We start from the raw sequence: 24,180 nt of genomic DNA on the forward strand, positions 1-24,180 counted from the left end.
TAAAAGCCAGTGCTTTGACCAGCAGCCCAAGTGTCCCAGGGACTTCTCAGACTCATTGCCCAGATCTGGGGGCCAGGTAAGCTTTCTCCCTCTCTCTTCCTCCCTGCACCCTTGGGGCTAGAGACAGACCTGGACGCCTCCCAGATCCTGACCACGTTGTTTCCGGAGGCTCAGCCAGGGCTAAGTATCATACCTTGGAGTATGAGAAGATGAAGGTGGGAGCCAGGGGGGAGGAGAAAGGAAGGTGGGTTGAGTACCACATTTGAAAGGAATACTGGGCAGTGCCTTAGTACCTGTAGCAGGTAGAGAATTGCCCCCCAACCCCTCCTCCATGACCCTCCCTAGCCGAGAGATTCCTAAAGAACTTTTTCCAGAAAAAGAGGGAGTTTGGTATCTGGCCCCGGATGCCAGGGTGTGCTTTCCTTTGCTTGCCCTCTGGGTGTCTAGTGAGTTGTCTCTTGGGCACTATTTTCTGGCTTACTCTGACTTAGACAAGAGCCCCCATAGACAGAGCTGTCCCCTATGGAGTGGGGATGTCGCCAGTCTCCATGTTTACTGAACTAAAGGCTGCTGGCTCTCTCTTCTCCTGGAGTTGTCCTGGGCAGCAGGTTTGTGGAAATCTCATGGCGAGGCAGACTAACTAATGCTGCCATCTCCATCACTAGGAATGATGAAAGTCCATGGGGGTATTAAAAAATGAGAGGCAGTGAGTCTGAGGAGGAGGACACTGTCAGACTCCAGGCCTTGATGAGGACGTGTGTGGCTCTAACAGGGAGCCGCCTGAAGATAAGTATTGGCAACAGTTACACCATGGTTGCGCTAAGCCCTTAACTACACCTGTGGTAACCCACTGGGAGTAGACAGGAACCCAAGGTCTGGGTGACCCAGCAAGTAGGGTGGAGGGCTACAGAAGGGCATGGAACTGAACCAGCCCCACCTTTGGGCTCTTTTTCCATCCACCCAATGAGAAAGCACACACACACACACACACACACACACACACACAGAGAGAGAGAGAGAGAGAGAGAGAGAGAGAGAGAGAGAGAGAGAGAGAGAGAGAGAGCCAACTCTAGGCTGTTATCTCAGCAAGAAATCATAGCATCCTGAGCTGAGCTTCCTGGTAACCAGGATAAAGGACACTATGATTGTGGTGTGTTTGGTTTTTCAGTTTTACTAGCCTAGGCTGGTCTCAGTCACGTCAACTGAGGAGGGCCTTGAACTCCTGACCTTCCTCTGTCCACCTCTAAAGTACTGGGATTACAGATCTGAGCCACCCCAACTGGACACAGAATGGTCTCATAACCTTCACTGGGAAGAAGGAGACAGTTTCCCTGAGCTTACGCTATCAGGTTCTCTGCTTTCAGCAGGGATTGCCACAGAGGTAAAGGAGGCAATATCTGATTCAGATTCCCTGGTGGCTCTTTGCTGAATGTGTAGCCATATACAACGTAGGGCGGAATATTACTTTCCTGCGGTTGCTACAACCAGTTGCACCAAGTTCAGTGGCTTAAAGCAGCCAAGTTCTGGGACTGGAAGCTTGGAATCCAAATGTTAGCAGAGCCATGCTCCTTTGAAGACTATGGGGCCAGATCCCTCTTTGCCTCTTCTCCTGAGCTGTCTGGCAGCCCTTACGGCTGTGTGGCTTGTCCGACCTCAGCTTCCGTCTAAACAGGGCTCTCTTCCCTGTGCAGCTGCTCGAACGGCCATTTTTGTAAGACCACTAATTACTGCACTTAGGGCCTACCTGAATCCAGTATGATCTCATCTTAACCAATTACCTTGAGAAGACTCTGTTTCTAAATAAGGGCATACCCTGAGCTCCCTGGTGGGGATGAACTTGGTGGCGGGGAGAAGAACATGCCACAGAAACCTCCACAAACCCCAGTTTCCTTGTCTGTGAAATTACAAAGGCATTTTAAGATTAGAGACATGAGTAAAAGGGGCCGGCATGGGGCAGCGCTGCATAAGTGTGCTTTTATGTTCTAAGTCATGAATCCTCTGTAGCATTCTTTCTTCTTTTGGTGCTGATAGTTGATCCCAGGGTCTTTTGCATGCTCGGCCATCCTTCTACCTTTGAGCCACACCTAGCTAGCGCCTCTTAACGGCTTTACAATGAGCCCACCCATGCACCCCTCAGCTAGCGTCAATCCCTCCCGAATCGATGGCTGGGTGCTGTGAATGCTGCCCAGACTATGGCAGAGGAAGCAGGAGTGGCGGCTTACCCAACAGGGCTGAGCACAAATAAAGATGCCGGAAGGTAGTGCTGAGGTAGGGGCTCTGCAGGAAGAATGGGCCAAGGTAGTAGCCTGTAAAATGACCTGGCAGGAGCATTGAGTGCAGAGAGAAGGCAGGGCAGGCACGAGCAAAGCAAGAATTTCTCTGCAGGGCAAAGGGGGCCTTTGAAGAGTTTTCCAGTGGGAGAGGAACAGCCCTGGAGTTCCATTAGAGAGACAGCAACATTATAACCTATGACTGGGTGTCACCAGGTGATAGGAGTGGCCCATAGGAGACGGTGGGGGGGAGGGTATTAGGTGTGGCTTGGAGGAGGTCACAGATAGCTCCAATTGGAAGGGACCAGCGAAGGCCTCTGAGGGGCTGGACTCTGACTTTTGTGGCTGGTAGAGGTCTGAGGAGGGCAGTTGCTTGCTCAGGTTTAGGCATGTTGACCTTGGGCATCTGACCCAGCCCGCGGCTCAGACTTGGATTCTGTAGGAATAATATAATAATAGCTCAGCATCCAAGAGGTAAGAGAGGCAGAGGAACTGCCGCCCAGGAAGGGAGCTCTGGGAACCTGGGTAAGCAGAGCATGGTCTGTATGGAAAGTGTGGGGCAGTTTGGGTGTCAGCAAAGTCACAGGGGATTGCTGGTGAACAGGAGTACTTGGCTTGTGGTCCAGGAGACTGTGGGACAGAAGTGAGTTGGTTTTCCAGCATAGGATGGGAGGGCCAGGACCTGGATAGGACAGGGCTTCTCTCCCAACTCCCTGGAGATTCCAGACACCACAGAAAATTACCAGGTGATACAATAAGTGCCACCTGAGCAGGGAGGGTGGGACAACCCTAGGGGGCACTTGGTGCCTTGCATCTGAACCGTTCATCAGGCAGAACAGAAGGGGCTTCAGATCTGAGTACCACAGCCAGGCCAAGACTGAGGCTTGGGAGAGCTCCTGAGTCTCCTGAAGTCTGTCTCTTCTAGTTTCCTATCCTCTCTGGAGGGGAAACTGAGGCCAGAAAGGGAAAGGCTTCCCAGGTCCCCATACCAGCTCCCAGTGAGGTCAGGTTTGAATCAGGGAGACTTGAGGACCCATGTCTCTGTGGTTCTACCCTTGGAATTTGGAGCTGGACTTGACCTACCAGGTGCCAGGCCGGTACTGCTACTGAATGCTCCCTGGTATTAACAAGCTGACGTTTCTGGAGAACCACACACTTGGCTCAGATTCCGCTCACATCAAAGGTGAGTGCTGGGTGGTACCAGAAAGCCAGGCTTGGGGAGGGGAGCACAGAAGCTTGCCTCCTCAGCCCGTGGGATGACAGGAGCCCATTTGAGGACTCCTCGATCCAGCCAGTGTGGTCTGTGTGTTTCTGAGAGGTTATAGCCAGGTAGGCACAGGGCACGGGTGTCCCCTGCCTCTCTGATCTGTGGCCTCAGATGATAAGAAGGGTCTGCGACCAGACCCATCCAAAATGAGCTGACTCTTGTAGTCTGTAGAAGGTATCACAAGAGACAAGCTAGGGCTTGACCTGGAGAGAACTCGCCAACCACTCTCGGAGATGATGAGCTCCCCAGTGGGGCGGATGTGCAGGCTGACATTTCTAGGGTTCTGGAAAGTCAGGCTTTCAGATTCTGTGATGATCCTAAAGTTGATTAAGTTGTTACGATGTGTGAGGTCTGAACCTGGTTTCATTCCGTCAGTTTACTAAGTGGGGGCATAAAATGTCCCAGATGGTATCAGGGTTCTCGGCTTCCGGGGCGCGGAGGGCAATCCTGTCTCAGGAGTTCTAGAGTGTGGGCAAGTGCTGCTTACATCTGGGTCCACCCGTTTTGCTTACTCACAGTGAGTCTGCTGCTTAGACTATTGACCTCAGCTGTAATAACCCTTACCCACCGGGGGCTCACTAACTGCCCAGAGCTTCCTGGCATTCAGGTGTGATCAGCCTTCTGGACCTAACAGTGACATGGGGCGTGGTTGGAGGCCGCAGTGAGATGCCAGTTTCAGGAAGTGGTTGGCACAGCCTTTCCTTGATAGGTTTCTGTACTGCTGGATGGGCGTGGGCAGAACCCCTCCCCGGTCCACTGAACTGCAAACCCCAACATTTGGTTTCCTGTACTGACAACACAAGTTAATGTACTTGGTTTTCTCAGATGGGGTGGCAGAAGATGATCCTTTTGAAACAGGATGTGCCTTGGGGGGGCCACTTTGAACCCAATTCTCTAAAATATCCTCTGGAGAGGGTAAACGGAGACTGCCCAGGGGAACTGGAAAAACTCCTGAGTCTCTCCCTACCTGTGTTCCGAAGTCTCCAGTCTGGCCAAGGCCCCTGAGGCATGGACTGATGGTACCAACACAGAAGGAATAATTTTAAGATGAAAGGCACGGGGATGGTGGCATGACACCCGCAGGCTACCCTGGCATGCAAAGCCTCCTGCGGGGACCAGTACACCAAGAGCACAGGTCAGTGAGCCCTCACCCGTACCCCCACCAACACTCCCTTCTCATGGCTGCCCTCTGCCCAGTTAGTTCCCTAGAACTAGCCAAGGAGTAAAGAGGCACCCACAAGGGTCTTAATGAGCAATCCGGGGTTAATGGGTTACCCAGCATGGTGATATATTCACCAGCCTCCCAGGGCTCTCAAAGTCCAGACTGGCCTGGCTTCCAAGGTCTAGGCTTGTAGGCTTGGCTGCTCCTCTTTCCGGCCCTGACACCTTAGAGTTCAGTGTGGGGGTACGGGAGGTCAAGAGTCTCCACACCATCCACAGAGCCTCTGCAGGAAGACTCTAAGTCCACCTCCAGACTCGCGGTTTCCTCCTGCGTCAATCCAGTCTCAACCCTAACCCTGATCCTTTCCTGGGGCTTCCATCCTAGTGTCCGTCCCTCCGAGGCCCCGGCCTCCCTACCTGGCTAAAAGCACTGTTTGGTTTGTTTTTTAATTTTATTTCCTGTGTATGGTGCTTTGCTTGCATGTATGCCTGCGGACTGCTTGTGTGCCTGGTGCTCCTAGAGACCAGAATAGAGAGAGAGTCGGATCCCCTGGGACTAGAGTTACAGTTATGGGACCACCATGTGGGTGATGGGAATCAAACCTGGGTCCTCTGGAAGAGCAGCCTCTGTCTTAACCATGGAACTATCTCTCCAGTCCCAGGCCTTTTCTGTTTGTTTGCTTGCTTGTTTTAAAACCTTTTAAATTATTATTTTGGAGCTAAAGAGACATCTCAGTGTCTCAGGTAAGAGCACATACTGTTCTTGCTAAGAATTCAAATTCAATTCCCAACACCCACAACAGGCAGCTCACACTGCCTGTAACTCCAGCTTCAGGGGAACTGACACCCCTCTGACTTTCTCATACACAGACATACACATGTATACATAAGTAATAATAAAAATATTCTGTTTTATTTTATGTTTTGTGTGTGTGTGTGTGTGTGTGTGTCTATGTGCCCGAGGGAGTCAGAGTCCCCTGGAACTGGAGTTAGAGATGGTTGCAAGCCACCATGTTAGTGCTGGGAATCGAACGTGGGTCCTCAGAAGAAAGGGTAGTCAGTCAGTGCTGTTAAGATGAGCCATCTTTTCAGCCCCAACATTTATCAGTGTAGTGTGTGTGTGTGTGTGTGTGTGTGTGTGTGTGTGTGGTATACAGGTATACATGTATGTGCTATGAAGTGCTTGTGAAGCCTAAAGAACAGCTGTCAGAAGTCCCTTCTCTCCTTTGCCATGGGCCTACGGGACTACGGAACTCCCCTTGTCTCCCAATTGTCAGGCTCAGAGGGAGCACCATTATCTACAGAGCCACTGTGTAGATCCAGAGAGCACTGGGTTCTTCCCAAGCAGGTTGGGGGCCTCTTAGAAGAAGAGTTCAGAGGGATGTGGAGTAGATGGCGGGAAAGGAGTTGACTGAATGAGGGTAAACTGAGGGACAACAGAAGAAAATTGGACAGGCTATAGAATGTGAGATCCCAGGGCCTTGAGGTTTGGGATTTCCCTTTCTGTTGGAAACGAACCCCATCTCATTCAATGAGAGATTATAAGGGCTTAAATGGACCGTCCCCCACTTCCCCTGCCAAGTGCCCCACCCCCCATTGGCCAGATTGCCTTTACCTAGAAAACTGAGGGATTAGGAAAGACTCTTGGTGGTGAGACTTCCTCCAATCCAGTTAACCAAAATACTTGGAGTAGCAGCCCCTCCCCCGCTCGGGGGCCCAGATGGTCCAGAGGGTCAGCCTCCTTCTGGTAAGACTCCTTAGATCTGGCAGGGTCTCAGAGGACTTCAGTTATAACCCCAGCTCTATGTGACCCCTACTTGAACACAGAAGCCACAGCTGTCCCTTCTCTTCTTTAATGTCTACCTGTCCCTTGGGCTCAGATTTCTCCTTGGGAGCCTCCCAGGCTCCGAGCTGTCCACAGCCCTTTCAGGTCACATGGCCTCAGGGACTGGATTTGGAGCCAACCCTCTCTCTACCTGGAGTAGCTCCTGTACCTTTAAAACCTCCTCCCAACCCAGGCTTGCTGGGAGAGGGAAGGGAGGAGCTGGGTCACAGCTGGGGATGGGGACTTAGTCTTCCGCTGCTGTGGGACCGTGTGGAACTGGGACTGAATGCAGCACATGTCTGGCTGTGCCACAGCTGCTGTGTGACCCCCACAAAGCCCTCCTCACCCTCTCTGAGCTGCTGGACACCGTAGGTGGGGCAAAATAGACTTGGGGACCCCCTCAAGCATGTATGAAGACTTGGTTCTGTCCCATGGCTCTCCCATGCCACTCTGGGGGCTCTGGTGATCCTCTCAGAACCTCCCTGTAGCCACCTGCGCAGCAGGAGTGTACCACACTTCTGGATAACGGGGCAGCAGGCTCCCGTGCCCTGGTCCCTGTGGGCTCACACAGGTAGGCAGAGCCCTATTTCTTACCTGACAGACGGGCTTGAGGGGGCCTGCCCAGGCTTTCCTCTCGTTCTTCTGCAGATGTAGGGTGGTTGTTAAGGGTGTTGGGGTGGGTTTGCAGACTCCTCAGAAGAAGACTTTGGGCCTTGGTTCCCCAGAAACGGATTTGGGATTAAGAGTGAAGTAGCTGAGACCCAGGAAGGGCTGACAGTCCGGACAGGAATGATGGTCAGCCTTCCACACGCACAGCGCCCTCCAGTCCTGCCTGACCCTCTCTGGGCTTGGGCTGGGGGTGGGGCAGGGACCGTTGTGCAATGAACCATTTACTCTGTCACCTCTAGGTCTGTGCCTAGGCGTTTTAAGCTCTTTCATCAGGTTCCCAGCAAGCAGTACTTTTCAAGTCATTGGAAGAGTATAGGTGTGTGTGTGTGTGTGTGTGTGTGTGTGTGTGTGTGTAAGGGGTATAGGAGTGTGTAATGGGATATAGGCATGTGTGTAAGTGTGTTTTCTGATCCTCTGCTGTCCACACCAGTTTGGGCAGCAAACTTCAGGCAGATTCCAGCTTTAGATTTGGGAGAAGTAAGTGTCCTGTCAGAGAACAGACAGGCCTGGGAGGCCAAAGAGATCTGTGTTCTTGTACCCAGATGTCCTTATAAACATACAGAGTGGAATGGGGTGTCCTGACCCATGTGTGACCTGCAGACCTCCCAGGCAAATTGCTGTCGGCTAAACTTCTGTTTATTTTCTTTTGTTTTCTTTCTTTCTTTTGGAGACATCTCTCTACATAGCTCTGGCTGACCATGAACTCACAAAGACCAGTCTGACTCTGCCCCCCACACCCCGCCCCGTGCTGAGGTTAAAGGCATGCGCCGCTATTAAACTTCATTTCTTGTGGGTGGGTGTGTTTGACTCCTGTGGCCTTGAGACTTCATAGCAGCCCACAGACTCCAGTGGACCAGCAAGATTAGCAGAGACGTTCCGGTCTGGCTGTTGGTCTGTCTTTCTTGTACCTACTTCTCTGCTGCATCTTGGGAATCTACTTTACTCGGCCTAGATTCAGCTCAGGGTGTATGTGTGATGTGTGTGTGTGTGCTGGTGTGTAATGTATATGTGTGTGCAGTAGGTGTGTGTTCATTATGTGTGTATTAGTGTGTGTGCATGTGTGCACGTGTGTGGTATGTATATGTACAGGATGCATGTGTGTGATGTGGGGAGTTCTGGAGGGGTAGCACCAGCAGCATGGCAGCCACCAGCATCTCTAGGTATATGATTTGTATACTAATGGATATAGGGAGTCCACCACACTGAGTGCTGGAGTCAGGGGATTATTCCTCTTGGCCAATGAGGACCAGGAGGGATTAGGATGCCCTTGAGACAGACCTACAACTGGGTCTAGTTGGAACTTCATTGGTGAGCTTGTCAGGGACATGCAGCAATTTGGGGCAGGAATCAGTGGCAGGATTGCCCTCTGAGTTGTGTGACTTTAGAACAGGTTGGGCCTTCTCTAGGCCCTGTCTTTCTAGGTTGTTCCTGTTATTGATTGAGCCTGTAGAGCTAATGTTCCTTATTGGTAGTTGAACCGGTCTGGACGCTGAGGCCTTAGGCTCTTTTCCAGGAACACACCTCTGTCACTGACCAGTAAAGTACAGCAAGACCTCTTAGATCTGGGCTATGGTCTAGTGCCAAGGGGCACCCCTATTCCACTGCCTCAGGAAAATTTCAAGGACATTGTGTCTGTCTCTACAGTCACAGAGGGTCTTGACGGGATTTCTGGAAGGGCTCACCGGTGGCCTCTGCCCTTTGGAGGGAACCGAATCCGAGAAAGGGGAGCCCCTTTCCCAAGCTCTTAGTACCTCCTACCTCCCTGCCCAGGGCCCTCCTGGGGCTGTGTGAACTTTAGTCACCTGGTGACAAGCCTAGGCTGCGCCTCCTTGCTGTCTTGCTGTCAATATTGACCATTCTCCCGGCCTGGCTGGACCTCTTACAGAGGACTCCCTACTCCACACTCTACTCAGAAGCCTCCAGCTGCCCTTCTGGGATGCTGGGCACCCCTTAGCTGACCTCTGGCCCCTTGGGATTTGGTAAGCACACGGGTCCTGGACTACTAGTGACCCTTTTCTACCTCTGCCCTCAGGAGATGCCCAACCTCAGATCCTGATATCAAGTCAGCATTGGGAGCACTGAGCTATTCTGCATGGCTGACAGGCTTGGTTCTGGCTGCTTCTGGGGGAGGGGGAGCAGTCAGTTCTATGGCCAAGACGTCCTGGGTGGATCCTTTTACCTCTTCCTCCCCATCCCAGAACCATCTTCTGAGGAAGGAGGACCTCTTTCTTGGGTCCCCATTGCCTCCAGGGCCTCTGGGAAATCCAGCAGAGTTACAGAGAGGGAGGGTTCTGGGTTTGAGGAGCAGTGCCTCAGTTTCCCTCCCAACACTGATTTGAATAGAGCTGGGGCTTCTGGCCTTCCACATTCCTTTAGTGGATCTTTGAGAAAACTTGGGGTGGAAGGGTGGGAAATAAAAGCCCAGGCTTCCAGCAGGGTGTCTTCCGCTTGGACTGGGACATCTGCTTAGAGGAGGCAGGGCCAGCCTTCCCTGTCACACTGTCCCATGAGGAAGGGACATGGTCAGGAGTCAGGGCTGCCCACTTCCTTCCCCAGACTCTTTGGAAGAGGGAATCCTGCCGGGTGCCCTTCTAGGGCTGTTCAGTGGACAGAGGGATGGGTGGGTGGACACGCAAGGGTGAAGCATGTAATAATGTAATCACGGAAGGCTCACCTCAGGGCCCTGAGACTACTTTTAGTTTACAGCTCCAAACCTGGGAGAAACAAAGCCCGAGATGCCCCAATTAGATCAGACCTGCATGAGGTCACAGAGTGGAGCACTGGCCATGGCCGTTCACCACCCTACTGCATAGATGGGAGTGTTCTGTACCAGCAATAAATGATGCCACGTGTTACTGGCCTGGCTTCTAAGACCCCTTGAAACCCCCAATGTGGCTTTCTCACCAAGAATCCTCGACCCTGACCTAGGCTCACCCCAGAGCTCAGGGTATGTGCCCAGAAAGCTAGCAGGTCTAGAGAAGGGCTGAGACTGTCCCTTGGACAACAGGGACAGGGCCTGCTTGCCACGATGGATAGGAGGAACCCTCCGGCTGCCTCTGGAGGACCAAGCTGGCCAGAGGAATTATAGGAATGAGACTGTGACCTCAGGTCAGATCCATGCCTGGATTCAGGCAGGGAGAGCTACAAGGGACGGTACGGGGGACTTAGGGTGGCATCCCTCTGTCTCAAGAGTTGCAAAACTGCTTTCCCACATAAGATGAGGCATCAAATCCTGTTACTCAACCCTCCAAGTGTGCATGTGTGTGTGTGGTGGAATGGGGGAGGAGGGCGGGAGCTCTCCTATTATGGAGTTGGTAATTTTCTTCTCAGGTATGGGGACGGGGCAAGAACTCCATCCCTGGACCATGGGATACTCTGTCTGATTCTGAACTCAAGGGCAAAAAAGGACAGACAGAGAGAGAGAGAGAGAGAGAGAGAGAGAGAGAGAGAGAGAGAGAGAGAGAGAGAGAGAGAGAGAGAGAGAGATATCCAGAGTGGGAGGTAGCCCAGGACTTCATGAAAAGGCTCTCTGGTAGATGCCACCCTTTGGAGGAAATGGAGCCTGGGAGAAGAGCACCCCGTACTTTGTCAGTGCGTTTCTTCTTCTTGTGGGGTTACCTTCCTCCCCCTAGCCTCAGAGTAAGGCTGGGACTTTCCTTCTCTGTGTGTCTGGAAGGAAATCCCCAGGGGAAATAGCTAGGAAGCACACCAATTTTTTTTAAAGATTTATTTACTTTTTTTAAAAGATTTATTTACTTTGTTTTCTGCGCATGAGTGTTTTGCTTGCGTGTTTGTCTACGTGTTATCAGCATGCCTGGTACCCACAGAGACCTAAAGACGGCATCAGAGTGAACTGCCATGCGGTAGCTGGGAATGGAACCCAGGTTTTCTGGAAGAGGAGCCAGTGTGTGCTCTTAATCACTGAGCCATCCCTCCAGCCCTCTCCCAACACCCTGCTTTTTGGGGGAGATAATATCTCATGCTGTAGCACAGGCTAGCCTCAAACTCACTAGGTAACCTATGCTGGGCTCAAATCCCCGGCAATTCTGCCACCTCCGCTTCCAGGGCGCTAGTGTTACAGGTGTTAGCCATTAGGCTCAGTTTAACAGCTCACATGTGTTCTCATTCCAAAACACCCCTGCGATCAAGGGAGTGAGGGCCGTGCCGTACAAAGGAGCCCCGCAGCAGGTGAATACCAGCTCCAGCCTCGGGAAGGGCCTGGACCCTTGGATCCCTTTGTTCACGTGCCGCTCTTACTTCCAAATCCTGGGCTTACACATGAATGCCCAGCCACCTCCCTGCCCTGTCCCGTGACCCTTTCCCGGGGTAGCGCTTGAGCGAAGTCATGCGTACATGCAAGCAGCTGGAGGACTCTTTGGCTCCAGAGTTCAAGGGAGGCAGAGAACCAGCTAGAGGCAGAAGGAGATCATCACATCAAGTCCTCCAGGAAGTGCAGGGCCCATTTCAGGCATAACTTTGTGACTTTTAGGAGTCCGAAGAGGTGGCCTGCTGCAGCAGTCTCAGAAGACTGACCGTAGTTTTCTGCAGTGTGTTGGGGAGTTCTCGCCTGTCTACACAGCTGTTTTTCACCTAGGGAAGGTGTGGAGCTCCTACTGGACGGTGAGTCCTGACCTGTGGAGCACTACTTACTTCAGGGCACTGTTGGGTCTCCTTGGAAGGCCACTCTAGGGGTCCGTGGACAGGGCCAGGCTCTCAGCTAGGGCAGGGGACCCAGAAGGAATGGGGTGAATCCTCTCCTTTTTGGAGTTTATCTCAGGGCAGGAGCATCTTGGCTTCTGTAGGCAGTTATCCAAGGCCTGTGGAGTCTGGAAGGTCTCCTTGGGAGGGTCTGTGCTGGGAATGAAGTCCATGCAGGGATGAGCTCTGAAGAGAAATAGGATTTGCAATAGCAGAGGTGGGATCCAGAGCTTCCGGCAGAAGGAATAGCCTGGCCAAAGGTCTGAGGGCTGGACAGACCATGCATGTTCTAGAAGGCTACAAGGAGGCACAGGGCTGTGTCCCTGAGGTTTGACTTTAGACTGCCCTGTGGGGGATGGTCTGGGACTTCCCAAGGCGCTGAACCTGACCCTACTACTCTCTGGGAAACAGAGCCATGAAGAATCGGTTCGTGGTGCTGGGTCTGGTGGCCGTGGTTCTGGTATTTGTCATCATTGCCCTCTGCATCTGGCTGCCCTACACATCTAGGAAGCCCGACCATGTGTACTCCAGGGCAGCCGTGGCCACAGACGCCAAGCGCTGCTCAGAGATTGGACGGTAAGTAAGTCTGCCGGCTCTAGGGCGAGGCGCACTGGAAGACCGTGGCTAGTGGGCTTGGACAAGACTGGGGTTCCCCATCTGTAACTAGGCCAAGAGTGTCTGATGGACAGGAAGCTGCCCAGCCTTTCCTTGGACTCTCTTGGTAGCCTCTGTCTAGGGGAAAAGGGACGGTAGCTCTGAGGCAGGCAATTAATTTTCCCACAGCCAACTTGGGGTCCTCTTCTCAGTTTTGTCTCTGAAAAATGCTGCCATTTCATTCCCATTTTAGATTTTTTTTGTGTGTGTTTTATTAAAAATACTTATGCGTAGAAGCATTTTGCCTGAGTGTATGCTTATGCACCGCTTACACGCCTGGTGCTCTTGGAGGTCAGAAGAGAGCATTGGATCCCCTGGAACTGGAGTACAGACAACTGTGAGCTGAGATGTGCGGCCTTGGGGTTGAGAATTGTACCCAGGTCCTCTGGAAGAGCAGTCATCAAACCATCTCCCTAGCCTCCTCCCATTTTAGACTTTTACCTCATTATATGTAAAAATTCCCATTTAGAGACATAACCAGAAAAAAACATGTTATTAATAAAAATAGCCTCTTTTTCCAATTAAATCATGTATATTTGTTTGCTTGGAAAAAAAAAAAAACCTACATCTTCAAAAACCAAATCTTTGCTAGGCAAGGTAGCACACGCCTTTAATCCTGGGAGGATTAAATCTTGGGTGGCAGAGGCAGGTGGATCTCTGCAAGTTTGAGGCCAGCATGGTTTACATAGTGAGTTCCAGAGCTACATAGTGAGAGCCTGTCTCTCAAAAGAACAAAACAAAACAAAACAAAAACCAACTTTGGAGCTAGAGAGGTAGATCAATGATTCAGAGTGTGTGCTGCTCTTTCAAAGAGCCAGTGTCTAGTTCCCCTGCGCCCGTATCAGGCAGCTCACAGCTGCCTGTGACTTCAGTCCAAGGGATCTGATAGCCTCCTCTGACCTCTATGGGTTCCTGCGCTCCCCCACTCTCTCTCTCTTTCTAAGATAAAACAAATCTGAAAAAAAGCCACTGGGTGGTGGCAGCGCATGCCTTTTAATCCCAGCACTCGGGAGGCAGAGGCAGGTGGATCTCTGTGAGTTCGAGGCCAGCCGGTCTACAGAGTGAGTTCCAGGACAACCAGGGCGGTTACACAGAGAAACCCTGTCTCAAAAACCCAGAAGCCAAAAATTTTACCTGTCATCTCAGCCCTCAGAATAAAACCCTGTCTCAGTAAAAATTAAAATAGGCAAACAAGCAAGGAAGCAAAAAAACTGGGCCAGCTAAACTTGGCAGCTGGGCTCTCCTCTCAGGAGGCTGAGGTTTGAGGCCAGCTTGGGCTAGCATAGTGAGTGTGAGGCATTGTGAGAGCCTGTCTCAAAACAGAAAGACCTAGTGTAGGCTCGTTCTTCTTTGGTCATCCTTTGGGCAGGGTGACCAGAGAGGGTGGCAGGGTGGTCCTGAAAGATTGGGAAGCCCTCAGGTTCTCACCTTCCTATGTGCCACCCATAGGGACATACTACAGGAGGGTGGCTCCGTGGTGGATTCAGCTATCGCAAGCCTGCTGTGTATGGGACTCATTAATGCCCACAGTATGGGCATCGGAGGCGGCCTGTTCTTCACCATCTACAACAGCACCACACGTGAGTATCCAGGGTGAGAAGGGTGGGTGACTCAGTCCATCCCTCTTAAGTCAGAGTGACTTGGACTAGAGCATCATAGCTGGGTGACCGCTGGGCTCCCTTAACAGGAGGGGTTGGGGATAACCCAGCCTGGCGATGTCTTTCTTCTTATAGGGAAAGCTGAAGTTATCAATGCCCGTGAGGTGGCTCCCAGGCTGGCCACTACCAACATGTTCAACAGCTCGAAAGACTCTGAAGAAGGTAAGCCGTCATGCGGGCCACAGGCGTGGGTACGCACTCACAGGGCACACGGACCTGTCTGAGGCCTGGGGACAGCTCTGGTACCCGCGACACCCTCCTATAACGATTGGTTAGTCACCATCGTGAGGGTAGGGGTAGGTTCTTTCATTTCTTCTCCGTTCTACACTGGGCCACCTATGTGTGTGCACATGGAGAGGATAATCACAGTGGACCCTTGGTGTCACAGAGGAGCTGGGTTTGATTCCTGGTACCCACATGGTGGCTCGCACTGGCTGTAAACTTCAGTCCAGGGGAATCTGATGCGCTTTCTTGATTCCCAGTCATGCACCAGGCCATGGTACATTCAGGTCAAGTATTCACACACAGACAAATCTCTTTGTAAAAACCCAATTACTTCTTCTTTTTTGTTTGTTTGTTTTTTCAAGACAGGGTTTCTTTGTAGCTTTGAAGTCTGTCCTAGAACCACCTCTTGTAGACCAGGCTGGTCTTGAACTCACAGAGATCCGCCTGCCTCTGCCTCCCAAGTGCTGGGATTAAAGGCATGTGCCACCACCACCCAGCAACAAAATTACTTCTATACTGAACACATTCAGAGCTTATTCCTTATCAACACCCCTATGTGGTTAAGTAGGCAGCTAGTTACATAGCCTTTCCATGGGCATTATCGACTATGAGTAATCGCCAGGCAATCAAATACACAGGAGGGTACTTTGTATAAGGGATGCAGGCATCCATGCTTTTCGGCATTCTTGGGGGCTTCTTGGATGCCGAGAGATTACTCACGCTTCCCAGGGGTCACTGGGATTGCCCCCTTGCCAGGTGGTTTTTGTTGTGGAGGCTCTTGTATCTTCACTGTACCCCTGGGGCTGGAGAGAAGATGCCATGCTTATCCTTTCCTGCAGGTAGGTTGGTAAAGCCCAGGGAGGTCAAGCAAACCAGGTGAGATCACACAACTAGTTGATGGTGAACCTGGGATGGGACCTGAGCTGTTGCAATCCTGTGTTTTTAATAGTAGATATTCAATTCATTCAGTTGTTTGTCATTTTGTGGAAGCAACTCTCTTGAGTAGAGGTGGAGTCTCTTTTCTTCCTTCCTTCCTTCCTTCCTTCCTTCCTTCCTTCCTTCCTTCCTTCCTTCCTTCCCTCCCTCCTTCCTTCCTTCCTTCCTTTGTTTTTTTGTGACAGGGTTTCTCCGTGTAGCCCTGGCTGTCCTGGAACTCACTTTGTAGACCAGGCTGGCCTTGAACTCACAGAGATCCACCTGCCTCTGCCTCCAGAGTGCTAGGATTAAAGGCATGCGCCACCAGCACCCAGCAGAGTTTCTCTCTTCTAAGCAGGCTTAAGTGGGAAGAAGACTCTCAAACTTCTCAGGGAGGTGAGTGGGAGCCAGTGTTGGAGTTACTACTCAGAAGGGCTGGAGTAGATTTCAGAATAAGAAGGTGGAGGAGTGGGGGCAGGTGTGGCACCCAGGAAGAAGGTTCTTGGGCGATGCCCTCTGCGTGGCCTCTTTGGATTCCTCCCCTCACAACTATCTTTGGCTTCACAGTTCTTGAGAAACTCAGGATGTATAGCAATGAAATCTCTTGGGTATGAGAACGCTTATGGACGCTTAGAATTTGCTGTTTAACCAGGGTCACGGAAACCTCTTACAGTGCTGGTTACTATTCCTAAAGCCGGGCTGCGAAACAGAGATGATCCATGTTACTCATAGCCAGGACAAGTTCCAGGTGGCTGGGAGAACTGAGTACAGGACTGAGGGTCCAGTTTTCCCAAGTACAACCATAGACCCATGGAAGACACATCCACTCATCTGGGGCAGCAGACCTTAGTGCATAGTCACCTGCTCCCCATTCTGTACCCTGTAAGAAGTGTTTAACCAACACTTCTTGCCTGTGGAGCTCAGCTATGATCGTAGATTTCACTTTGCCTAGAAAGGGGATGTTAGCACAGTGGTGGAGCCTTGGAAAGTGCCTGGGATGCTGTTGCTGCTGCTGCTGCTGCTGCTGCTGCTGCTGCTGGTGGTGGTGCTGGTGCTGGTGCTGGTGCTGCTGCTGGTGCTGCTGCTGCTGGTGCTGGTGCTGCTGCTGGTGCTGCTGCTGCTGGTGCTGGTGCTGGTGCTGCTGCTGGTGCTGGTGCTGGTGCTGGTGCTGGTGCTGCTGCTGGTGCTGGTGCTGGTGGTGGTGGTGGTGGTGGTGGTGGTGGTGGTGGTGGTGCTTTTTAAAATGTGAATCAGATAGGCACTCTACCACAAACCAGAATCAGATAGGCACTCTACCACAGAGTATCTACACACCGGCCCTTTACTCATTTTCCTTTTTTATTTAATTTATTTATTTGTTTATTTATTTTTTGAAGATTTACTTATTATGTATGCAGTGTTCTGCCTGCATGTATGTCTGTAGGCCAGAATAGGGCACCAGATCTCATTATAGATGGTTGTGAGCCACCATGTAGTTACTGGAGTTGAACTCAGAACTTTTGGAAGAGCAGGCAGTACTCTTAACCCCTGAGCCATCTTTCCAGCCCCATTTTCCTTTTTGAATTTTTTTTTTTTTTTGAGACAGGTTTCTTTGTGTTGCTCTAGGAACTAGTTCTGTAGATCAGGCTTGAACTCACAGAAATCTGTCTGCCTCTGCCTCCTAGTAGTAGGGATTATGGTCCGAGTGACCAATCTCTCTGTCTGTCTGTCTCTCTGTCTCTGTCTCCCTCTGTCTTTCAAACTCTGATCCCTTCATCCCTGGTTCCTAGGTGGCCTTTCAGTGGCAGTTCCTGGTGAAATTCGTGGCTACCAGCTGGCACACCTACGGCATGGGCGACTACCCTGGGCTCGCCTCTTCCAGCCAAGCATTGAGCTAGCCCGCCATGGCTTCCCTGTGGGCAAGGGCTTGGGAATGGCCCTGGCCAGTAAACGGGAAATCATTGAGCAGACACCTGCCTTGTGGTGAGCAGTCTAAGTAGCCCAATCTGGGAGAGGTTGGGGGAGCTGTGTGCTCTGCTTTCAGGAGCCTGCCATTCAGTGGGGTTAAGTTGTTAAAATTCTCACTGTGTGTGTATAAGACACATTGAGAGTCTGGTTCAGAAGTCACAGTGTTGACTGTGGCCCGAGCAAGATGGAACCCTAGAAACGGCAAGTGAGAGAATAGCCCCCCTGGGCTCGGCGTGAGGTCTGACGGGCATCTGCTGTCTTACATGTGTCCTCTCTGCCCCAGCGAGGTGTTCTGCCGTCAAGGGAAGGTGCTTCGGGAAGGAGAGATAGTGGTGATGCCGAGGCTAGCCGATACTTTGGAGATCCTGGCCAAGGAAGGCGCCCAGGCCTTCTACAATGGGAGCCTCACAGCCCAGATTGTGAAGGACATCCAGGAGGCTGGTGAGTGTGCTTGAGTGAGGAACTCCGTGGGCAGGAACGCTGAGTAGGGCCTAGGCTCTGAGGTGCTTCCTGCCTAGGTTGGCCTCTGCGCCCTCAGGGAGCACTTGGCAGGGGAGGGTCAGTGTGGATCCATAGCGCCTGGCTCATCCCTAGCAGCCAGGCTGCACAGGAAACTTGAGTGAGAGGAGGGGCATAGTAGCCCTTGGGGCTGAGGGGAGGTAGAGACTGAGGCTTTGGGAGGAGGACCTGTGAGAAATGAGCTGCAATGGCCATGAAGCCGAGAGTGTGTGGGCTAAGGGGAAGACAGAAGTGTTGACTCAAGGAGGGTTACAGGGTCTGAGGAAGAATTTCCAGGAAGGGTCTTAGGGGCGTTGGGTGGGGCAGCCTGAGGGCTGGGCTGTGGCCTTGTCCGTGTTATTTTTGTCCTGTTTCATGAAGTGGGGGAATTAACATGTTGACATTTACTGCCGCAAGTCCTACTTAGAACCAGTTCCTCAGAGTATCTGGCATCTTCTTCCATCCGCTCGTTCATTAGTGAGGGAGGGCCCCCTAGAAGGAGGAGGACAGGAGCAGAGAGTCTACGCTTGGGAAAGACCCTCTGACTGTAGAGACGGAAGAAGGTAGATCAGGAGGCTGTTGTGGGGCCTGGCATAGGTGGAAGCACCATTGGTGTCTAGGGCTCCCAGGGATGGTCAGGGTGACCAGTGTAATGGCCCCGTGGTCCCTTCTGATGGTATAGACCATCTCCTCACTATGGTCCAAACCTGCCATTCTACTCAGCGGTGACCAAATTCCTTTTTTAAACAGCCCTAACCCCACAGTATACCCTTGACCATATTTCTTGGTTTCGTCCTGTATTCTGCCCAGTGGTAAACCAAGTCCCACATGGTATGGCCCTGTCCCTAACCATGGTACAATGCCACTACACATCCACTGAATTGCTGTCCCTGGTCATGGGACAGTGCTACCGCATATCCACTGAACTGTCCCCAGCCATGGGACAGTGCCACCACACATCCACTGAGCTGCTGTCCCCAGCCATGGGACAGTGCCACCGCATATCCACTGAACTGTCCCCAGCCATGGGACAGTGCCACTGCGCATCCACTGAACTGCTGTCTCATGCAGGAGGCATTATGACGGTCGAGGACCTGAATGACTACCGTGCTGAGCTGATTGAGAACCCGATTAGCATCAGCCTTGGGGACTCGACACTCTATGTGCCCAGTGCCCCACTCAGTGGGCCGGTGCTGGTTCTCATCTTGAACATCCTCAAAGGTGAGCTCTCTCTCTAGCCCGGCTAAGGAGCAGGAACACTCTCCAGGAACACTCTGCTGGTGCTCCGCATTTGTCGGGTCTCTTTGCCCTGTATCTTTCCATCAGTGAACTGGCAGAGGGTCCACCCTGCCTCATGGCTGTGGCCTCCTGGAGGCAGTGTTGGGTAGCAGGGCTCCCCATAGCGGGTGGGAGGGGGCAACAGTAGCTGGAAGAGGGGAAAATGTTCAGGAAGAAGAAGAGGGTGGTAGAGGCCTTGTCCAGAGTGCATTTCTGGCTAGTCTAAGTGGTCTTCCAGAAACCTACAGACCTTGGGACCCTCGAGCTGCGCCTCTCACATCCATGTTGGCATACCCTTGTCTTAGCTGCATCTTTCTCAAATGCCCACTGCTGTTGGTTACTGCGTCTTTGTTTTCCAAAGGCAGAGTGTAGGGAACATAGCTCAGAGATGCATTAGCCCCCTGAGCCCCTCCAGGCCCCAACTGCCTGCCAATGTGTGCTTGGGTACCACTCAGGATACAACTTCTCTCCGAAGAGCGTGGCAACCCCTGAAGAGAAGGCACTGACCTACCACCGTATTGTGGAGGCCTTTCGGTTTGCCTATGCCAAGAGGACCATGCTTGGCGACCCAAAGTTTGTCGATGTGTCTCAGGTAAGGGGTTACCCCACAGTGGGTGGGAGACCTGCCAAAGGGGGTTGGGTGGGCGGTGAAAGGCACCCCATCTCCAGATTCATGCATGCTTTCTGAACCATTAATACAACTAAGTTTAATTTCAGGGTAGACTTGTTACCCTATACCCTGACCTCCATTTTATGGAGCTCATAGTGCAGGGGAAACTGAGGAAAGCAGACTTGAGAATGGATAATTGGTGTGTTGCTATCCCCTTCTGAGCACTGGAATTCAATGCTTGTGCCACCATGACCTGTGAGGCCATAAGATTTATTTGATGCCAGTGAGAGCATGGTGGGATGCGAGAGACCTGCCCGGACAAGAATGTCTTAGGGTTGTGGGGGAGGGGGACAGGGTACCTTGCATGGTGAGGAAGAGAGGACTTAGATGATGTGGTGGAGGTGGAGGAGGGGTGCAGTTAGTTAAGATGGATCCATTATACCGGTAGCCCTAGGATGTTCCAGAGTCTGTCTGCCTGGGCTCTGTACATTTTCACTGGAGGAGTGAGAACGGCACCTGCCATTCTGGAACCTGGGGACCTGGGGAGTGCCTTAGAGTTACAGATTCACAGGCAGGTAGGGTGTCTGGCCTTGCACTATAGCAACAGGGACCGTGGAGTCAGCTAGTGGGTGGAGCTAGAGAAAGCTGCCAGGACAGCCTTAACTGAATGTAGTCTGGGGTTTAGCATCTTATTCCTGGAGTCTGGATACCTGGGGAGCCTGTTACAGATGTACAGACAAAATCTTTTTTTTAAAAAAATTATTTATTTAGTTTACAATATTCTGTCTGTGTGTATGCCTGCAGGCCAGAAAGAGGGCACCAGACCCCATTATAGATGGTTGTGAGCCACCATGTGGTTGCTGGGAATTGAACTCAGGACCTTTGGAAGAGCAGGCAATGCTCTTAACCTCTGAGCCATCTCTCCAGCCCTACAGACAGAATCTTAATATGGGATTTGTTAATAGTTGCGAGGCTAGGGAGACAGGGAAAGGCTGCTGCAGGGGAATGACCTGATTGGCCTTTAGCCTAAACCTTACAGGTCCAAGGGTCCCTTTCTTCCTGGCAGCCCCTTCATTTCCTCTTCCTCCCCGTCTTCTCTTGCTACTAAGCTTCATTGGCCATCGTGTGCCCATGCTGTGTTTGTGTCTTTGCCTGTAAATTTCACATATGAAACTGTTCATGGGCCCATCTCCCCAAGCCATGTTCTCCAGTGTGTCATGGCTGTGTGTCCCAAAGCAAGCAAGTCCTTAGCTGCCCCCTGCATCTGCTCCTCTGGCATTTCCCAGCTAATGGCAACTCAGGTCAAAGACTCAAGGACATCCTCTATTCTTTTTCTCCCACCCACAGTGGCATCTTTCTCTTCAGTCTGGTTGTCCACAGTATTTTCTATGGCCACCAGAGGGACCCTATGGAAATGTTCCCCAACCTGCTTACTCCTCTACCCCAAGCGTCTAAAGACCAATGTCGCACTTTATAGACCAATGAGACCTTACAGAATGGGCGCATTCCAGCCAACACCCTGTATCCATTATTTTATGCTACCCAGGGTCTTTGCACTGACCTTTTAGGTTTCATTCTGGGGTCTTTTAAGGTACTACTTGCACCAAAAATGCCTTTAGCTTCCTCCTTTCCATCGCTGTCTTCTGGCCTCTCATTTCCAGGACTCTCCCTGCCTGCTACCCGTGGGTCTCTTCCCTGTTGATTCCTCAGCTCTGAGCATGTGGCACAAGTCCCATACATAATTGCACAAATCATATAAGATCATGACGAGAGTTCAGAGGCTTGAGGAATGGGCAGACACCTGGAGGTTAGGGAGAGGGTGTCAGACAGGATTTAGGAGGTGCTGTCCCGGGTGCATAGAGGTAAGTTGCGGTCAGGTCCACGGCTGGGGCTTCTCGAGGCTTGCCGGGACAACCCTGTTGTATGTACTCCCTCCACCCTCCTTCCTCCTAACCTCCTCAGGCCAGCTCTGGGGTCTCGGCAGGTGATCCGCAACATGAGCTCAGAGTTCTATGCGTCTCAGCTTCGGGCCCGGATTTCTGATGGAACCACTCATCCAACCGAATACTACGAGCCCGAATTCTACATTCCTGATGATGGCGGCACTGCTCACCTGTCCGTGGTTTCGGAGGATGGCAGCGCTGTGTCTGCCACCAGCACCATCAATCTCTAGTAGGGGCTGTGCAGCTGCTGGGCAGTACTGGGACAATGGCAGCAGGTTGGGGCTATCTTTATTTCCTATCAGGGCCTCCCTCTTTCATGTTGGGAAACAGAGGCTCCCCCTTGATAGCATGCCTGGGGTTGGCCTCCTAGGGAGTATTCTTGGCCTGGTGTGGGTGGGCACCAGGTGGGAAATGGCTGGGTTGTATGTCTATGGTTATCTAATCTGGCCCTATCTTCAGTTTTGGCTCCAAGATCCTTTCTCGGGTCAGTGGTATCCTGTTTAATGATGAGATGGATGACTTCAGCTCACCCCAATTCGTCAACCAGTTCGGGGTGTCCCCCTCACCAGCCAACTTCATCAAGCCAGGTGCAGGGTGGGAATCCTGGGATAAAGGACTTGAGTTGGGAGGGGGCTGGTGCCCTGACTGACAACCGACCAGCCTCTCTGTCTCCGCCTATGGACCACAGGGAAGCAGCCACTTTCATCCATGTGTCCGTCAATCATCGTGGATAAGGACGGCAAGGTGCAGATGGTGGTGGGCGCCTCCGGAGGCACACAGATCACTACATCCACCGCACTGGTATATGCCTCGGGCCCAGCCCTTCCTGCCCCCCCTCTCCCTGCCCTTGTTCTGGGGCTGTGCTGACCTCCTGGCTGCCCTTGTTCTGGGGCTGTGCTGACTTCCTGGCACCGTCTCCCTGCAGGCCATCATCAACAACCTGTGGTTTGGCTATGACGTGAAGAGAGCCGTAGAGGAGCCCCGGCTGCACAACCAGCTTTTGCCCAACACCACAACAACAGAGAAGGACATTGATCAGGTAGGCGGATTACTATAGAGATGACGTTAGGTGGGCCAAGAGCTGAGGAAACAGAATCATGTTGTGGGATTAGAGGACATCCTTGACTGGGGACTTGGCCTCTTCTGAGTCACCAGAGCAGAGTGGCTACTATCCCCTGTCCAAGGCATATGGTCCCCAGGCCCTCAGCGTGGGTCATCTTGAGCCCTTGCTCAGTGACAGCCCAACAGCCTGTCCCAGGAGACCTTACTGTAGTGATACTTTATTTGTGTTTTAATAAATAAAGCCTGCCTGAAGTTTAGAGAGTTAAACAGCCCCACTGGTCAGCCTCACAGACCAGGCAGTGGTCGCACACACCTTTAATCCCAGTAGCTCACTAGTCTGCTGTAGCAACTGGGCAGTGGTGGTGCACGCCTTTAATCCCAGCACTAGAGAGGAATATGAGACGGAGGAGACAGCTCTCAGTCTCATTCTGAGATTCCTGGAGGGAAGGATCACCATTTTGGACTGAGGCAGAGGTAACTGTGCTGCACCTTAGAAGCCCAGGGGCCTCTCTCCAGTTCTTCCTGGTCACTTGACTGGAAGTAGCACTAACTGGGCTTATGAGGCCCATGACCATACAGGTCTAGTTTTGGCCACATCCATGGCCTTGTTGAGACTCTTTTGGCCCTCTTACCCCCAGGTGGTGACTGAAGGCCTGAAGACTCGGAACCACTACATGGAGGTCACGCCCACCTTCATTGCTGTGGTTCAGGCCGTCGTCCGAACAGCCAATGGTTGGGCAGCTGCCTCAGACTCCAGGAAGGGCGGGGAGCCAGCTGGCTACTGAGAGCTCAGAAGAGGCAAGACCAGAGACGAGATATTGATCAGGAACAAGAGTTGAACTTTGGAAGACGTGCTGCCCCTGAGTGAGACAGAGCAGCACAATAAATGTGGCCAACTGCCAAGCTCCGGGAAGTCTTGCTGGTTGGACTTTCCATATCTTGGCCTTTAGTGTCTTCTTATGCAATGAAGCCATCTGGCTGGGAGAATGATTAGGCAGAATCCTAAAACCTACTACCTCAACCTTTAACCTTTAACCCAGTGTGCTTGGGAGTTGGGAATCCTCATCCTAAATTATCCTAGGCAGTAACATTTCCCAGTAGCAGCCACTAGAGGGCGCCCCGACCATGCCGTTAACTGGGATAAAGCAACCCCTTAGCTGCGTGGGAACCATGAGATGGCTTCACATCCAGGGTCGGTGTGGGCTCTCGTTGCCCAACACTTTCAGAGGTAAAACCGAAGGGGAGCAGAACTAAGGCAGCTTGGCCAGGGCCATAGCTGAGGTCACTTCCCAAGCACAGACCCAGAGTGAAACCCATGCTTGTCTTGCAAGAGGCCCAGTTCTCAAGGAATAGCAGGTCAGCAAGTTCTTGGAAACTCACAGATCCACAAGGAAAACACAGCTCAAAGTGGGTGGGCCCGGAGGAGCACAGTTAGGCATGATGTCCCTCCTTGTCTTAGTCAGGGCTACTATTGCTGTGATGAACCAGAGAACCAAGGCA

The 24,180-nt window shown here is 52.0% G+C and overlaps 1 protein-coding gene across 7 annotated transcripts in view; it reads left to right on the plus strand.

The window, feature by feature from the left end:
* The window catches only part of Ggt1 (gamma-glutamyltransferase 1), a 33,535-nt gene extending 9,918 nt beyond the window's left edge, over window positions 1-23,617 (plus strand). For 4 of the 7 annotated variants that reach the window (XM_038342256.1, XM_038342257.1, XM_038342255.1 and 1 more), the window contains 13 exons: window positions 11,682-11,812; window positions 12,302-12,466; window positions 13,994-14,124; window positions 14,278-14,364; window positions 17,112-17,304; window positions 17,573-17,730; window positions 18,859-19,008; window positions 19,521-19,657; window positions 21,660-21,847; window positions 22,078-22,205; window positions 22,307-22,419; window positions 22,544-22,657; window positions 23,319-23,617. In XM_038342256.1, the coding sequence (XP_038198184.1) occupies window positions 12,306-12,466; window positions 13,994-14,124; window positions 14,278-14,364; window positions 17,112-17,304; window positions 17,573-17,730; window positions 18,859-19,008; window positions 19,521-19,657; window positions 21,660-21,847; window positions 22,078-22,205; window positions 22,307-22,419; window positions 22,544-22,657; window positions 23,319-23,465 (1,707 nt within the window). In that variant the 5' untranslated portion in view covers window positions 11,682-11,812; window positions 12,302-12,305 and the 3' untranslated portion in view covers window positions 23,466-23,617. Of the gene's footprint in view, window positions 1-1,023; window positions 7,095-7,609; window positions 9,172-11,681; window positions 11,813-12,301; window positions 12,467-13,993; window positions 14,125-14,277; window positions 14,365-17,111; window positions 17,305-17,572; window positions 17,731-18,858; window positions 19,009-19,520; window positions 19,658-21,659; window positions 21,848-22,077; window positions 22,206-22,306; window positions 22,420-22,543; window positions 22,658-23,318 lie in introns of those variants that run through there. The other 3 variants (XM_038342251.1, XM_038342259.1, XM_038342260.1) reach the window with 3 other exon arrangements.
* The last annotated feature ends 563 nt before the right edge of the window (window positions 23,618-24,180 follow it).

Source organism: Arvicola amphibius, chromosome 9 (assembly GCF_903992535.2).
Source record: "Arvicola amphibius chromosome 9, mArvAmp1.2, whole genome shotgun sequence".
Lineage (NCBI taxonomy): Eukaryota > Metazoa > Chordata > Mammalia > Rodentia > Cricetidae > Arvicola > Arvicola amphibius.